The following is an 18,971-nucleotide window of genomic DNA, read 5'->3' as shown; positions in this document are numbered from 1 at the left end:
TGGACTAACAGGTACCAAAGGGAAAGGAACTGGGGAGGATGGGTGGGCAGGGAGGGACAAGGGTGGGGGGGAAGAAGAAAGTGGGTATTAAGATTAGCATGCATGGGGGGAGGGAGAAAGTGGAGGGAGGGCTGTACAACACAGAGAGGACAAGTAGTGATTCTACAACATTTTGCTATGCTGATGGACAGTGACTATAATGTGGATTTTAGGGGGACCTGGTATAGGGGAGAGCATAGTAAACATAGTATTCTTCATGTAAGTGTAGATTAAAGATTTTAAAAAAAGAAAGAAAGAAAAGGGGGATTACTCCTTGATAGGATAAAACTATTGGTAAATCAAAGATTAATGCATGCTTTAAATATCCTTAATTTTGATCACTTAAAGGGTGTCAGATGATCGGCTATGGAGGTACTCTTTTCTGATAATATTCCTTTCTCTTAATAAAAATAAAAAAAATTAAAAAATTAAAAAAAGCAGTTACTGTGTGCTGACCTCCGATGAGTTCTACACAGTGGTATAGAAGGCATGTCAAAGTGTGGGCAAAGGGTCTGTTTGTTTTTATGCAGAAGATCACAGCCTAGCTTGGCTGCCCAGAAAATGAACTAAGATACAATATGAGGAGGAGCTTCCGGCATCAGCACTCTCTGGAGGACTCGTGCCGGGGAATGATCATCAAAAAGCCTCCACAGGGATCCAGGCGATGCTGCGGTTGTGGCTGCGTCCATCCCACCGTTTCCTGGACTTGCCATTGGAATGAGGAGGGAGATGTCTAGGCTGGCATGTGCATACAGTGAGACAACGAATTTGACTGAATCTGTACTGTTGGAACTCAACCAGGAGTTGGGAGGGGTGCAAGTTGTAGCGCTCCAAAATCTTACGACTATAGACTATCTATGGTTAAAAGAACATATGGGATGTGAACAGATCCCAGAAATGGGTTGCTTTAATTTGTCTGATTTCTCTCAGACTGTTCAAGTACAGTTGGACAATATCCATCATTATCATAGACAAATTTTCACAAATGCCTAGGGTGCCTAACTGGTTTTCTTGGCTTCACTGGAGATGGCTGGTAATTATAGATTTGCTTAGTTTATGTCACCGTATTCCTATTATGTTTAAATGTGTGCACATGTTAGATAGTAGTTTAAAACCTATACATGCATAAGGTACTCTACAAGAAGATATGTCAAAGAAATAATCAATCCTCCCATGCTTTCTTCCATGTTACCTCTATAGCTTTTCTTCTTCTTTCCTAATTACAACCCTTAAATAGAATTCGTGCCTCATATCGAATTTACCGAGCATCATAATTCCTCCACTTGGTAGATACCTCGAGACAAGTGCTGGGCATAGAAGCCACAGGGCATAAATCTGCAAAGAAGTAAAAATCTAACCTTTTCAAACAATATGGCTTCTCTCACTTACCAAATTTACATTTCCCTGTATGGCCCCGGAAGATGACTGGTTAGCCAGAGACGGGTAAGATTCCTCAAGGGAGGAACAACCTAAGACAGGCACAGTCGCAGGGGGGCCATCAGGTGAGAAATCGGAGAACAACAGTGGTGAAGCTTAGAACCTCACCACCACCACCCTGTTCTGAGAGAAAGCTTCTGCATCCATGGATGTTTTATTGCGCTTGTCTAGCTCGGATTAGCACATAGTCTACAGGCACACACATGATCATATACAATTGCTCTCTTACAACACTAAACTATGTTTTCTACCTTTATCTTGCATCTACCTACCACTTCAGCATTTTATTAAAAATAAAAATAATAATAATAATAAAGGGAGAAATGTGGGATCCACATTTAAATCAAGTATAAAAATCAAACGAATATTCATATTTGACCTGATTGTTTATAGTTCATAATGCGTGATCAAAACCAAAAGTTTCTGTGATGACTGCCCTTGTACTGTTCACCATGTAAGAACTTATTCACTATGTAAGAATTCGTTCACCATGTAAGAACTTGTTCGTTATGCTTCAGAAGATTGGAGACTGATGAGAATTAGACTTGAGATGGATTAATGACTGTGCATTGAGCATTGACCCCCCTATGCAGAATTTTATTGTTGTTAACAATCATTTGATCAATAAATATGAAAGACACCCTTTCAAAAAAAAAACCCCAAGAACAAAACCCCCAGGCTAAATGGAATAACCTTGGAATTTTATCAGACATACAGAAAAGATATAATACCTATTCTCCTTAAAGTTTTCCAAAAAATAGAAGAGGAAGGAATACTCCTAAACTCATTTTATGAAGCCAACATCACCCTAATACCAAAACCAGGGAAAGACCCCACCAAAAAAGAAAATTACAGACCAGTATCCCTGATGAACATAGATGCAAAAATACTCAAAAAAATATTAGCAAACTGAATTCAAAAATATATCAAAAGGATTATACACCATGACCAAGTGGGATTCATCCCAGGGATGAAAGGATGGTACAACATTCGAAAATCCATCAACATCATACACTACATAAACAAAAACATAGACAAAACCCAAATGATCATCTTCATAGATGCTGAAAAAGCATTCGAGAAAATTCAACATCCATTCATGACAAAAACTCTCAACAAAATGGGTATAGAGGGCAAGTACCTCAACATAATAAAGGCCATATATGATAAACCCACAGCCAATATCATACTGAACAGTGAAAAGCTGAAAGCTTTTCCTCTGAGATCGGGAACAAGACAGGGATGCCCACTCTCCCCACTGTTATTCAACATAGTACTGGAGGATCTAGCCATGGCAGTTAGACAAAACAAAGAAACACAAGGAATCCAGATGGGAAAAGAAGAAGTTAAACTGTCACTATTTGCAGATGACATGATAGTGTACATAAAAGACCCTAAGGACTCCAGTCCAAAGCTACTAGAACTGATAAAAGAATACAATAAGTACGGAATCCACTGAGCCTTGTAATCTCGCCCTCTCACCTTGACCCAGACCCCTCAGGAACACACAGTTCTCACCAAAGGTTGAAACTGCTTATTTCTTTTCCAAAAGGGTTTTCTCAGTGAGCCCTATTACACTCCAAGACAGGAGCTTTAGTCTATAAACTGGCTGTCCACTCACAGCAAGAGAGATGCCCACACCTGGGGGTCCTCTTAAATGTGTTGTTAAGGGCAGAGGTGCCAGGAGAAAAGACAGTCAGAGGAAGGAAAGTCCCCAGGTACTTGCTCTCTGGAGACATGGCTGTCACAGAGGTTTTGTCCCAGCGAATCTCATGCCCCACTTTGCCAGGTCCCTTATGCCACCATCACCCAGTTCCCCGTGGTCCTGTCATGATCTCACGATGGTAGCTTTTGTTTTAACGAATGTGGGGTCAGTAGACCGGCCTGCTGTGTAGGGAGCATCTAGTCTGATGACTTCAATTTCCAGATGGGGAACCTGAAGCAAGAGGAGATGAAATATTCCACGATCGTGACACAGCCAGCGAGCTGGTAAAACAGCTTCAGAACAGTGAAGCAGATCTCCGGATGCCCATTTATAAAGCTCCCCCACTACACACACACACATGCACATTTTTTCAAATACCTGATCTTAATCAATCATCACAGCAGACCTGTAGGGCAGACATGGCATTATTTTCTATGCGTAAGTGAGGAAATCAACACAATAAGGAGTACAATAAAATTAATTCATGACAGAATCATGACTTTAAATGGTTCCAATATGTACACTGCTATCAGCCAAGGTGGGTTGATTTCTGGTTTTCCACTTGCTGGTTTGTGACCTTGAGCAAATTAACCTCTCCTAGCCTCACTCCTGCACCTGTAAAGTAGAGCTGATAGTAGTGTCTACTTCATTAAGTAGCTCTTCATAGAGATAATCAAGTTAGATAATGATTACACAGCACTTACTGGAGTGTGTCACACACAGCCTGCCTCCTGTTAATAGTAGATATAACTTTGGTGTTCTGAATTGTAACTCTTTCCAGTATACTAGCTGCATTGCTAACCCTTCAATTAAAATATAAACATAACATCATTTTTACAATTACTGCTTGGTTCGTTTTTTTAAAGTAGCTCATTTGAATGGAGTCAAAAAGTACAAACTTTCAGTTATAAATAAGTCATGGAGTGCAATGTATTGTATGCACCTGATTATGTGTATAACCTTTTAATGTATTGTTGAATTCAGTTTCCCAATATTTTTATGAGTACTTTTGCATGTATGTACATTCAGATATTGAACTTTTCTTTCTTTTCTATTGGTGTCCATGTCTATTTTTGGTGTCATTTAAATGCTGCCCTCATAAAATGGGTTTAGAAGTGTTACTTCCTCTTCCACTTTTTGGAAGAATTTGAGAAGGATTCTCAATAATTCTTCTTTAAATGCTTGGTAGAACTCACCAGTGAAGCCATTTGGTTCTGAACTTTTGGTAGGAAGTGTCTGATTACTGTTTCAGTCTTCCTGTTAATTGGTCTGTTGAGATTTTTTATTTCCTCATGATTTAGTCTGGGTGAACTGTATGTTTTTACCATTTGTCCATTTCCACTAGATGGCCCCATTTGTCATTTTATCATTGTTCATGGTAGTCTCTTATTGTGCTTTGTATTTCTGTGGTATCAGTTTCAATGTCTTTTCTTTCATTTATAATTTTATGTATTTCAGTCCTCTTTTTGTTGATGAATATAGCAAAATATTTGTCTGTTTTCTTTATCAGTTTAAAAAGGCAGGGCTAAGTTTCATTAATGTTTCCTACTAGCCTTTAGTTTGATTATATATCCTTGCACACTGATCTTTGTTATTTCCTTCCTTCTATTACTTAGTTCTAGTTCCATGCATTATAATCTTACGTTGTTTTAATGACCTTTCTTCTTAATGCAGGTATTCATCGTTACAAACTTCCCACTAGAACTGCTTTGCTGCATCCCATAAATTTTGGTATGTAGTATTTCCATTTCATTCAACTTGGATATTTCTTTGTGTCTCTTATGATTACTTCTCTGACACCCTGGTGTCCAATATCATACTGCTTAATCCCCACATAGTATGAGTGGTCCAGCTTTCCTCTTCTACTTGAGTTCTATCTTCTTACCATTGTGGTTGGAAAGGACACTTGATATGATTTCAATCTTCTTAAATATATTAAGATCTGTTTTGTGGCCTATCATATGGTCTATCCTGGAGAAGCTTCCAAATAACTCCAGAACAATGTCTATGCTGCTTCCTTTAGATGAAATGGTTGTAAATATCTGTTAAGTCCATCTGTCCTAACATGTGGTTTAACTCAATGTTCCATTGCTGGCAGTCCATCTGGATGATCGATCCATTGTTGAAAGTGGGGTGATGAAGCTCTCTGCTCTTATTGTATTGCTGTCTAGCTCTCCCTTCATCTCTGTTAATATCTGTCTTCTTTATCTAAGTGCTCCTCTATAGGGGACATAAATACTGACAAATGCTATATCCTCCTGTTGGATGGACCATTTCATTATTATATAGTGACCTTCTTTGTCTCTTCTCAATCTTTGCCTAAAAGTCTATTTTTTCTGATGTAAGTATAGCTATCTCTGCTTTATTTGGTCTCCATTTACATGCAGTATATTTCTCATTCCTTCACCCCAAACTGTGTGTGATTCCAAAGCTGTAATGAATCTTTCATAAGCAGCACACAGTTGGGCTTTGTTTTCTCATATATTCATACATTCGATGTGTTTCACTGGAGAAAGTCCTGTTACATTTCAAGTATTATTGAGAGGTGTGGACTTACTATTCTCACTTTATTCATTGTTTTCTGGCTGTTCTGTAATCCTTTCACTCCTTTCTTCTCTCGTTGCTCTCTTCCTTAGTGATTTAATGATTTTCTGTATTGCTATGCTTAAATTCTTTTCTCTTTGTGTATTTACTAGAGGTTTTGGCTTTATGTTATCATGAGGCTTATATAAAACATCTATTAGAGTTATAACAGTCAACTATAAGCTGAAAACAACTTAAGCTCTAACACATACTAAAACTACACTGTTACCCCTCTGACACCATACTTTATGTTTTTGATGCAAAAACCTATATCTTTTTTCATCTTGTCTATCCACTAACAAATTTTTATGGTTAAAGTTATGTTTCTATTTCTGTCTTTCATTCTTCAAAGTAGATTTATAAGTGACATACCACTACAATGACATTAGTGTATCTGAAGTTAACTAGTTTTATCTTTCCAGTGACAGTTACATTTTCATATGGTTGCTATTACTAATTGCAAGTTTTCATTTCTATGTGAAGAAGTCCATTTAGAATCGATTGGAAAACCAATAGAGTTGTAATGAAATCTTTCGGTTCCTTGTCTGGAAAACTCTCTCTCTCTCCTTCAACTATGAAGGACAGCTTATCCCGGTAGACCGTTCTCAGATGGCATAGTTCTCAGCACACTGAATATATTGTGCCACTGTCTCTTAGGCCTGCAAAATTTCTGCTGGAAAATTTACTTATAGTCTTCCACAGGCACTCTTGTACGTAACAAGTTGTTTCCCTCTTTCTGTTCTAAAATTCCTTGTTTTTATATTTCTTTATTTTATTTATAATACATTGTGTTATGGCTCTTTTTGGATTTATACTATTTGGAGTACTCTAACATTCCTAGATCCGGATGCCTGTTTTTTACCCAGGTCAGGGATATTTTCAACCATTACTTATTGAAATAAGCTTTCACCCATTTCACTTTCTCTGCACCTTCTGAGACTTCTAAAATACAAATATTGATATGTTTGTTTGTGTCCCATAAGTCCCTTAAGCTATCCTCACTTTTTTCATCCTTGAGTCTTTTTGCTCTTTTGAAAGGATGAATTGCATTGACCTGTCCTCAATTTCACTGATTATTTTTCTACTTCATCCAGTATGCTATTGAATCTATTTTGAATTTTTCAGTTTATTTTATTATGCATCTATGTGATTCTATTTCTTATATTTTGTAACTTTGTTGAAATTCTCATTTTGTTCATGCATTATTTTCCTAAGCTTGGTGAACACCTTTATATCCATATGTGAACTGTTTATCAGGTAAGTGACTTATCCCTATTTAAGTAAGGTTTATTTGTAGAGTTTTATCTTTGTTCATTTGTTTGTTTGTTTGTTTGCCCTCTTCCTTCATTTGTCTTGATTCTCTGTATTGGTTTCTGTACATTAATAAAACAGCCACCTCTTGTAGTCCACAAAGGCTATCTTCTGTAGATGAAACTTATCAACCATCCAGGCCCTACCTCACAGTCATCTCTCAGTCCTTTGTGGTTTTCCAGCAGCCTTTGGTCTCCCCAGTAGCTCCTTGTAGTTTGTGGCATAACAAGAACTGTCAGTGACCTGAAATGGAGGATCTCTTTCAACAACTAGATGCAGGGTGACTGGAACAAGACACTTAGGAAGCATTTTGAAAGTACATAAATTTATTTCTTTTGGAGGAATACTAGACTTGGGTGTTTCTTTCTATGCCAACTGCAATAGTCTCTGGGGATGATAATTAGTTAAGAACTGTTTCTTTGTGGGCTTTAGTCCTCTTGGACTCATGTGCAAGAGCCAATGACCAACAGGGCCAGGCTAACATGGGATGTACTTCTGAGCAGCAATCACAAAACCTGGGGCATCAGGTGTGGGCACAAGCTCCTTCCCAGGAGAGACTGGTGATCCAGAGTGGGAAAGTGTGGGAATGAAAAGATGGCACTTGCAGACCTCCCTGGTCTCCAGTGAGAATAGCATTCAGTTTGTAGGTGTGTGTCAAATTAGAAGCTTCACACATGGGCTGCAGCTTTTACAAAATGCAAATAGATCTTTTCCATTGAGATGCAGGGAGTTGGATGTTTCTGAGTGCTACCACTGGGAGAAAATATGTGAGAAATATCTCTATACTCTAATCTGTGGGTCTTCTGGATTTAAGTCCAGTTGGATTTCAGAACTAAATGTTTTGCGGCTTCACTCCTCAGACTCTTGAAAGTTGGGACACTGGCTATTAGGTCCAACCCCTTCACTATTCAAAGAGAAGCTGGGAGAACTCAAAACTACACACCAATGACTCTGATGATATAGATGCAAAACTTCTCAACAAAATTTTAATAAATGTAATTCAACAACACATCAAAAAGATCATACATCATGATCAAGAAGAATTTATACCTGAGATGCAAGGATGGTTCAACATATAAAAATGATTAACTTTGATACACTGCATTAATAGAATGAAAGATAAATATCTTTTGATCATCTGAAAAGATGTTGAAAAAGCATTAACAGAACACAACACTTTCATTCTTAAATCCATTAATAAATTGGATGTAAAAGGAACATACCTCAACATATTAAGGGCCATATATAACAAATGTGCTGAACAACACAAACTGGAAAATGCAAAAAGAAAACCAAAATGACACTCACTTCACAACTTTAGAATGGCCACCATGAAGAAGACAAGAGGTACCATGTGTTGGTGAGGACGTGTAGAAAATGAGCCCTTATATACTCCTTTTGGTAATGTAAATTATTTTAGCCATTATTAAAAATAGTATGGAGGTTACTCAAAAGCCAGCAAAGGGGGATGCCATATGATCCAGCAATTCTGCTTCTGTTTATATATACAGTGGAAATAAAAACAGGATACTAAAAGATATCCACACAAACATGTTTACTGAGCATTATTCACAAGAGCCAAGATACAGAAAAACTAAAGTGCCGATCAATGAATGACTGTGTGAAGGAGACGTAGCATACTCAACAGTGGAATATTATTGAGCTATGAGAGTAAGGAAATCCTATAATTTGTGACAACATGGATGGAATTTGGGATCATTATGCCAAGTGAGTTAAGTCAGAGAATAATGTCACTAATGGACAATATCAATATGTGGAGTCTTAAAAGTAAAATTGATAGAAAGAGAATAAAATGGTGGTTACAAGTAGCATGAGAGCAAGAGAATTGAGATGTTATTGAAGTATACACCCTTGCACTCAAAGACAAATAAATCTGGAGATCTAATGTGCTGCACAGTGATTATACTTAATACTCTATTATAAACCTCACGGAGGTCTGTCTCCTGAGAAAGACCTCAAGTCCCCTTACAAACAACTTGTCACACATTTTTATACATTTTTAAGAAGCAGTACTTCAGAGAGCGTGGGGCCACACATTTATTCACAGTACATTCTTTCCATGGCAGGGGGAAAGCCCTCACTTACTTTCCCAGAGGTGCAATAATTCCCCTTCTCTCAATTCTGCCCATGTGGAAGCTCATGAAAGATTTCGTAAACCTTCAAATACCTCTTCACTTATATTCCTTAATTACATGAAATAACTTATATCACTCATCAAAACTGAGACACAAAACAACATTAAGACCAAATGAATTGCCAAGGACTACATGTAATTGTAACACATCTGTTTTGTATAAGCTTATTCAAGTCTGATATTAATCAGGCACATCAATAGTCGGTGCTATTACATATGTTATTCTTTTAACCCGACCACAAAGACCAAAAGCTTTAAATAACCTGGCCAGAGTGTCTATTTATTTTCTTCCTTGGTATCTAAGGCCTTCAGGAACATACCAGAATTAAGTAACTCTAACCATTCTATACTATCTATTATATCACTCCCTTTAACCATAAAATATTATAACATAAAATGAAGAACATGGACAATAGGAGAGGATGTATACCAGTTTACCCTATTTATTCTTCATTTTGGCAATATTGAATATTCAGTAGCTCTATTATAACAATGAACTCTCACATAAGGCTCCTCTTACCAAATATGAAGAGATGCTGAAATATCAGAAAACATTTGATAAGATGAACGACTGGCTGTGTAAAGCAAGGTAAATTTTCTGGATTTAATGCAGGAAAGAAAGAGATGTTTGAAGGCCAACTCTCAGAAATTACTATTGGCTGTGACATGGAATTCCAATATATCTCAAACAAAAACCCCCATTGGACAGTAAATGCCAGAAACTAAATCACTAGACTCATAAGTAAATGGCACTGTAGGGCCCACATCCTTTGGTTTATGCAACTTTATGATTGTGCTGGGATCCCATATGGCTGAAATATCCTACTTCCATAGACTAGAGCTGGTAGACATGAGGATGTGACCAAAAATGTATTAGATGGTTAGCACTGAAAGAGGCCTTACAGAAACATTAGCTGCCACAGGCTGCTGTTTCTAGGAGGCGGAATCAGAGCAATTTTATAGCTTATTTCTGTCCAAATGCCCAAACCATATTTCTGTTTACTCCAAATCTGTTCAGACACAGAAAAAACATCAATCACAGTTATGTAGCTGCATTAGAATATTTAGAAGACAGAGTTTTTACACTCCTGGAGCCTGTGTCAGGTATCTCTCAGGGTTCAGTCATGAAATCAAGAAATGGCTAAAAGTTTTTAAACCTTGATGTTTACAAATACATGTGGACACATTAATAAATAAAGAGATCACTCCTCATGTAGAATGAATGTAATGAAGCTCCAAGACTTAAAAATATTCTGTTTGTGTGCATTTGTATCACATATTCGTCCATTTTGGTGTGTTATTTCTGTCAAATTAAACCTTCTTTGTCAAAAGGCAGTGTGAAATTTGTAACAGTCTATTTATATGCTCAGTATTGTAGGTTAAGATGATTCTGTAGGGATAATATGTTTTTTAAAATATTACTTGGTAAGCAGCACAGACTTGGGCTTTGTTTCTTTATATATTCAGACATTCAATGTGTTTCACTGAAGAACTTCATCCTTATTCAGTGAAAGTCTTCTTGAGAGGTGTGGACTTACTATGGTCACTTTTTCCATTCTTTTCTGGCTGTTTGGTAATCCTTTGGCTTCTTTCTTGTCTTGCTCTCCTCCTCAGTGATTTAATAGTTTTCACTACTGTTATGCTTAGATTCTTTTCCCCTTGTGTATTTACTAGAGGTTTTGGCTTTTTGTTATCATGAGGCTTATATAAACCATCTATTAGAGTTCTAAAAGTCAATTAGAGGCTGAAAACAACTTGAGCTCTAACGCATACTGAAACTACATTGTAACCCACCTGCCTCCACATTTTATGTTTTTGATGTAAAAACCTACATGCTTTTTATCTCCTGTATCTACTAACACTTTATGGTGGTTATGGTTATTTTCCTATTTTTATCTTTCGCTATTCATACTAGATTTATAAGTAATATACCACCACAATGACAATATCAGCATATCTGAACTTATGTATTTTTACCTTTCCAGTGAAGTTTACATTTTCATATGTCTCCTTTTACTAATTAGAAACTTTTCCTTCCTATGTAAACAGATCCATTTAGAATCTCTTGTAAAACTAATCTAGTGGTGATGAACTCTTTAGGTTTCCTTGTCTGATAAACTCTTTATTGCTCCTTCAATTATGAAAGACAGCTTATCCTGGTAGACTGTTCTTGGATCGCATATATTTCTCAGCACATTGAAAGTACTATGCCACTCACTCTTAGGCCTGCAAAATTTCTGCTGGAAAATAAGTTACTGATAGTCTTCAACAGGTTTTCTTGTACATAACAAGTTGTTTTTCTCTTTCTGTTTAAGATTCTTTGTTTTTATATTTTTATATTTTATTTATAAGACATTGTAGTATGGTTCTATTTGGATTTATATTATTTAGACTACTCTGGGATGCCTATATCTGGATGTCCATTACTTTCCCCAGGTAGGAGATATTTTCAACCATTACTTATTGAAATAAGCTTTCATCCATTGCACTCTCCCTTCACCTTCTGAGTCTTCTATAAGGAAAATACTGATGCATTTGATGGTGTCCTGTAAGTCCGTTAAGCTATCTTCATTCTTTTCGTCCTTTATTCTTTTTGCTCCTCTAAAAGGATGAATTGCATTGACCTATCTTCAATTTCATTGATTCTTTTTCTAGTTTATCCAGTATGGCTGAATCTATTTTGAATTTTTTAGTTTATTTTATTCTACATATATGTGATTCTATGTGATAATTTCTTATGTTTTGTAACCCTTTATTGAAATGCTCATTTTGTTCATATAAAGTCTCCTAACCTTGCTGAAAATCTTTATCATCATAAAAGGAACTATTCATCAGGTAAATCATTTATCCCTATTTCAGTGAGGTCTGTTTCTAGAGTTCTATTTTGTTCTTTTGTTTGGACATATTCCTTGGTTCATTTTTCTGGATTCTCTGTGTTGGCTTCTGTGCATAAAAAATTAACAACCACCACCTCTCCTAGTATTCATGGTACATCTTGTGTAGATGAAACTTATCATCCATCTGGGCCTTATCTCATAGTTATCTCTCAAACCTTTGTGATTTCCCAGCAGCCTTTGGTTCTCTTAGTAGCACCTAGTAGTTTATAGCATAACAACAGCAGTCAGTGACCCGAAAGAGAGGGTTCTCATTCAACAACTAGAGGCAGGGTAATTGGGACCAGACACGCAGGAAGCATTTGAAAGTAGGTAAGTAGATTTATTTTGGAGAAATACTGAGGTTAGGTGTTTCTTTCTATGCCCTCTGCACTAAGCTCCGGGGACGACAGTCTGTTAAGAACTATTTGTTTGTGTGCTGCAGACCTCTGCGACCCATGAATGCAAGCCCCAGTAACCAACAGAGCAAGGCAGACAAGAGCATTATCTTCTGAGCAGCAAACACAAAACCTGGGGTACCAGGTATGCGCACAAGCTCCTTCCCAGGAGAGACTGGTGAACTGGAGTGGGGCAGGGAGGCTATGCAAAGCTGGCACCTGCAGACTGCCCTAGTCTCCAGCCAAGATTGCATTCTGTTGGGAGGTGTGTGTCAAATTAGAAGCCTCACACATGGTCTGCAGCTTTTACAATATGCAAATAGGTCTTTTTCATTGAGGCGCTGGGAGCTGGATGTATCTGAATGCTACCCCTGCACTAAGACCGGGGAGAAAAAAACGTCTCTATGCTCTAATTTTATGGATCTTGTGGATTTAAGTCCAGTTGACTTTCAGAGCTAGAAGTTATTGGGGGCATCATCCCTCAGAAGGAATATTCATTGTTAGGACACTGGCTGTTGGTCCAACCTCTTCACTACTCAAGGAGAATCTGGGAGTTGCATATGACTGTGCCCAGGGATGGGGTTACCGTGGAAACTGACTCTCTATCTGTCTTCCCTGTCTCCACACGGGCTTTTTCCTTATTTGCACAACATGCAAGAGTCAGCTAGCTGATGAATTTCTCTCAGACAAAAGTGCACTGTATGGAACTGTAGATTTTCTGTGTTTCTGGGAAGAGATGAGTTCAGGGTCCACCTGGGCTACTTACCTGAACCAGAACCTCTTGTCCTGTTTTGACTACTAAAACTCAGCACCCACACATCAACAAAAGCACATCTGTACAGTTAAGAGATTCACATAAACAAATTAACTTCCGAAATCATGGAAATAGATAAGAAAATACAGACCATGCAAACGTTTGCATAAGTAAGGAGATAACAAAGATCACAGTGGAAATAAATGGATTAAAGGTGATAAAAGTGAAAGAAATGATAAACTAAAAGCTAGTGTTTTAAAGGTAAACAAATTGACAAACCTTTCCTAGACTAAGAACAAAAAAAGAGATAAAGCTAATCCTAACATTAACCCCAAGACTTATGCTAAACTATATATGATAACATCATCCTTATATCAAAAATAGATAAGGACACTCCAAGAAATCAAAACTATATACCGATGGCTCTGATGCCTACAGATGTAAAAATTCTTGATAAAATATTAATAAACGTAATTCAACAACACATCAAAAAGTTCATATACTGTGATCAAGATGAGTTCATTCCTGATTTGCAAGGATGGTTCACAACATAAAAATCCATAAATTGGATACACTGCATTAATACAATAAAAGAGAAATATTGTATAATTATCTCAAAAGATGCTAAAGAAACATTAATAAAATAAAACCTTCAGCAAATTGGATATTCAAAGGGACATACCACAACCCAATTAAGGCCATATACCACAAACTCACAGCTAACATAATATGAAAAATAGAAGGATTGAAATTTGTTCTCTAAGATTAAGAACAAAACAAGTATGCCTTATCTCTCTCCTCCTTTTCAACACAGTACTGGAAGTCCTAGCTAGAACAATCAGACAAAGAAAGGAATGAAAGGCATCTCCATCACAAAAAAAAAGAAAATTGTCACTATTGAAGATGATACATTATTATATATATAAAAAATACTAGATATTCAAACAATAATCTGTTGAAACAAATTCATTAAGTTGTAGGATATAAAATCACCATAAGAAAACCACATATAACATTAGAAACAATAAAATGGTCTGCAGCTTTTACAATATGCAAATAGGTCTTTTTCATTTGGTAAGTTTCATTAATAAAAACTTAATCAAGGAAGTAAAACATTTTACAATGAAAAGCACAATAATTGCTGAAAGAAAATGAAGACACAAACAAATGGAAAGATAATCTGTGTTCTTGGAACAAAATCAATGTTCTTCAAATGTCCGTATTAAACACACCCATCTCTATATTCGATACAATCTCTATCAAAATTCTAGTGGCATTTTTCACAGAAATAGAAAAAACACAGTACTAAAAATTTCACGGAACCACAAAAGACACTCAATAGTCAAAGACTTCTGAAAAAGAAGAACAAAACTGGAAGCATCACACTCCAGACTTCTAATTATGCCACAGACTATATTAACCAAAACAATAAGAGCCTACCATAAAAATAGATAAGCCACTGAAATAAATAGAGTCCGTAAATAAACCCTCACATGGAATTCCTCAAATTGCTCCGAATAGGACTGCTGTAGGACCCAGCAAGTCTGCTTCTGTCTATATATGCAGTGGAAATAAAAACAGGACATTCAAAGATATCTGCACCTCCACATTTATTGCAGTATTTTTCATAAGAGCTAATAAATACTATCTTATAAACCTAACAGAGGTCTGTCTCTTAAGGAAGATCTCTTGGCCCCATAGAAACAGACCTGTCACCCATTATTATACATTTTTAAGAAGCAATGCTTCAGGTAGCACGCCTATGGCTGCACAGAGGCCACACATCTCTTCATACTGCATTTCTTCCTTGGCATTTAGAAAGCCATCACATACTTTCCCAGAGGTACAATAATTTCCCCCCTCTCAATCCTGCCATTGTGGAAGCTTATGAAAGACTTAGCAAAGCCTTCAAATACCTCTTCACTTACAGTTCTTAACTAAATGAAACAATTCCTGTCACTCAGCAAAATGGACACTCAGAATATCATTAAGCATTCAATGAACTGCCAGAAATAATCTGTAATTGTAATGACATCTGTTTTCTATCAGCTTATTCAAGTCTGATATCAATCAGGCAAATCAATAGTCAGTGCTATTACATATGTTGCTATTCTTTTAATCACATCACAAAGACCAAAATATTAATAACACCTGGCGAGAGGTGAGGACTCTGCCTATCCTACTATTCATTTTCTCTCACGGTCTTTAATGCTTCCAGGAACATATCAGAATTAAAGTAACTCTGACCATTCTACCCCATCTTTTATATTACTTCATATAATCAAAAATCATTGGAGCAGAAAATGGACAATAGGAGAGGACAATAGGAGAAAATGGACAATAAGAGAGGGAAAATAGTTTTCCCTATTTACTCTTCATTTCAGGAATACTGAATATTAATATGTTATTATTACAATGAATTCTCACACAAGTCTTCTCTTACCAAACATGAATAGATGATGAAATATCAGAAACAACTTGATAGTGTGATCCACTGACTATGTAAACCAAGGTAGATTTTCTGGATTTAATGCAGGAAAGAGAGGTTTAAGTCCCACATTCTCAGAAATAACTATTGGCTGTGAAATGAAATTTGAATGCATCTCCCAACAAAAATCCCCACTGGGCACTAAAGGCCAGAGACTACATCATTAGACTCATAAGAAATGGCCCTGCAGGGTCCACATACTTCGGTCTATTCAATTTTATGATTGAAACCACCTATTTCTTCCAAAGACTACAGCTGGTACAGATGAAGATGTGACCAAAACTTTATTAGATGGTTAGCACTAAGGAGACCTTAAACAAACATTACCTGTCTCAGACTGGTGTTTCCAGAAGGCAAAATCAGACCAACTGCATAGCTTTGTTTCCATCCAAATGTCCAAACCCTACCTCTGTTTACTTCCCCTCGGGTCAGAAACAAAAAATATCTATCTCCATCAAGTCATTCCATTAGAATATTTCGTAGACAGGGTTTTTATACTCCTGGGGCCTCAGCCAGGTATTTCTCATGGCTCAGGATCAGAATCAAGAAGAGGACAAAGTTTCTAAACCTTAATGTTTCACAAATACATGTGGACAGATTAATAAATGAAGAGACCTCCCCTCATATAGACTGAAAGTTATGAAACTCCAAGACATAAATATATACAGTTTGTGCAGACTTGTATCACCTCTTAGTAAAATGTGGTATATTACCTACATCAAATTAAACCTTCTTTGTACAAAGGCAGTGTGAAGTTTGTAGCAGTCTGTTCATATGCTCAGTATTGTGCATTCAGAAAATTTTGAAGGTATAATATATTTAAAAATCTCAGAATCTGTGATGTCAGCAATACCCACCCTTCTTCTGCAACCTCTTCAAGGCATCTTTGATTTCCTTGTTCCTCAGACTGTAAATCAACGGGTTCAACATGGGAATCACCACTGTGTAGAAGACCGATGCAAATCTGTCGAAATTGGAAGGACCGCCAGAGCTGGAACTCAAATAGACAAAGCTACTTGAGGTATAGAAGAGGGAAACTACTGTCAGGTGAGAAGCACAGGTGTTGAAAGCCTTCGACCTGCCTTTAGCTGTAGTGATCTTCATGATGGAGATGACAATATAGACATAGGATATCATGACAATAAGGGCATTTATTATTGCAAAGATAATTGTTAATACAGCAAGTAAAAGTTTGGCAAAGAAAATGTCAGAGCAGGACAGAACTAACAGTTGGGGCATGTCACAGAAGAAGTGGTGGATGACATTAGGCCCACAGAAGTGGAGTTGAAGAATGGCACACACTTGGGATACAGAGCCAGAGATGCCAGCCATGTAGGATCCCAGCACCATCCCAACACAGAGGGTGGGTGACATGATAGATGAATAAAGAAGTGGATTACAAATGGCAGCATAGCGGTCATAGGCCATGGCTGTCATGAGACAAGTCTCCGTCAGTCCTGTGGTTGTAAAGAACAAGTACTGAATGGCACAACCAACTAGGGTGATAGTATGCTGTTCCTGGAAGAAGTCAAAGAGCATCTTGGGGGCTGTGGAGGTCACATAGCAGATGTCTAGGAAGGACAGGTTACTGAGGAAGAAGTACATGGGTGTGTGGAGGTGGGAATCCATCTTTATTAAGATGATGAGGCTCAAGTTCCAAATCAGAGTTGTAACGTAGATCACCAGAAACACAACAAAGAGCACTGCTTTGATTCTGGGAAAATCTGAGAACCCCAAGAGAATGAAGTGGTTGATCTCTGTAATATTTTCTCTTCTAATCATAGCCTTGCTGCTCCTGAAATCAAAAAAGAGACAAGGTAGTGCATTGCTGACTCAAGTGAAATGTGACCACTTTTTCCTTCACTGAGCACCAGAAAAAGGGAAATGCTTACTGTCCTGGAGGAAAAACCTTGGTTTTTCATCTCACGTTGTTAAGGAGTGTCTGTTCAGTGTCAGGTTCTCTATTAATGAAGGAGGTGCCATGAGAATTGAAGATATATTTACAAATTTTGTTTAGAACTATAAAAAATAATAGATTATTTTACATGTGATTATTATACTACTGATTATTATATATGAAGTAGAGATCATTGATGAAAATAAAAGGCTTTTTAAACACCTCTGATAATTATGTATGTAATCACAAGCATGAGCAGCATCAGTGCATATCATTTTGAAATAGGACTTCTGTTCCACGTGGTCATCTAAATGGCTTTTTAAAATTTCTTCTATTATCCATGAAAACATTATTTACCCTGTTACTAATAATTTCCCAAATGTTTATACATGTGTTTATTGTAGCATCTCCAAACAGGCCTGAAAATTATATCACAATTTATAACTCTCATAATATTCTAGGGAGCACAGCATGTGAGCTCAATAAAGTTATAGAAAAACTGTTCTAGGGATGCCTTCATAGAAATATTCCAAAGCGAGGCTAGTACAGTTTTCTGTTGACCCCAATGTATTATCAACTTAGGGTATATTGCTACCCGAGGAATAGCATGGGACTGTAGTTAGAGGTTCAGACTTTGAAGTTTTTGTTCTGATACCCTCTTGGTCTATGTGCCAGTCCCAGTGGCTTAAACACACCAAGATTGGCCAAGGAGAGCTCCTGAACCATAACGGTACTGGAGGGTTATATATATGAGAAAATTACCAAAATGCTCAGCACACGAGCTGGCGCACATAATTGTTTCAATAGAAGTTGGCTCTTACAGCATTGCTTACAGATAGCCGTGAGTATCAGTTGCTCTCATGGATGGGAATTCCAGGGGTGCTAGAGCTTTACGGGTTAACGTGGGGAATTTCCTGAGAGATCATCAGCCTTGCAGACAGACACTCAGGCATCATTGCCTGTAGGCAGATGTAGACTCAGACCTCATGGGAAAGCAAATAAATCACCTGGAGCCATGAAGACAAGCCACATACATTTATAACATGAAGAACAACAAATCAAGAGAAAACTTCCCACCATGCTGTTTTTAAACAGTTTTGAGTGTGACATTTAAAAAATACACATATCTTATCAATTATGGTTTTATGAAATTGAAATCTCTCTGCTACTCTGTGCATAGAGTCCTGCCATGGAATTTCTCAATTGCTTATCCAAGATGTGTTAGAGTCAATGAAAATCTTTTAAAATTGCATCCTCTCACACACATCTCCAAAATACTAACATGATAGATGAAGTCTGGAAAAATAATTCAACCTTTGATGAAGCAGTCA

General features: G+C 37.2%; 1 protein-coding gene across 1 annotated transcript; it reads right to left on the bottom strand.

Annotated features, from left to right (window-relative positions):
- Positions 1-16,586: 16,586 nt before the first annotated feature.
- LOC118971216 (olfactory receptor 5AN1-like) lies at positions 16,587-17,525 on the bottom strand. The gene has a single exon (XM_037011882.2). The coding sequence runs from the start codon at positions 17,523-17,525 to the stop codon at positions 16,587-16,589; it is 939 nt and encodes a 312-aa protein (XP_036867777.2).
- Positions 17,526-18,971: the final 1,446 nt, after the last annotated feature.

The sequence above is a fragment of the Manis javanica genome, unplaced genomic scaffold (genome assembly GCF_040802235.1).
Source record: "Manis javanica isolate MJ-LG unplaced genomic scaffold, MJ_LKY HiC_scaffold_25, whole genome shotgun sequence".
Classification (NCBI taxonomy): domain Eukaryota; kingdom Metazoa; phylum Chordata; class Mammalia; order Pholidota; family Manidae; genus Manis; species Manis javanica.
The sequence above is the reverse complement of the archived record's forward strand: the minus strand, read 5'-3'. Positions and strand labels throughout refer to the sequence as shown.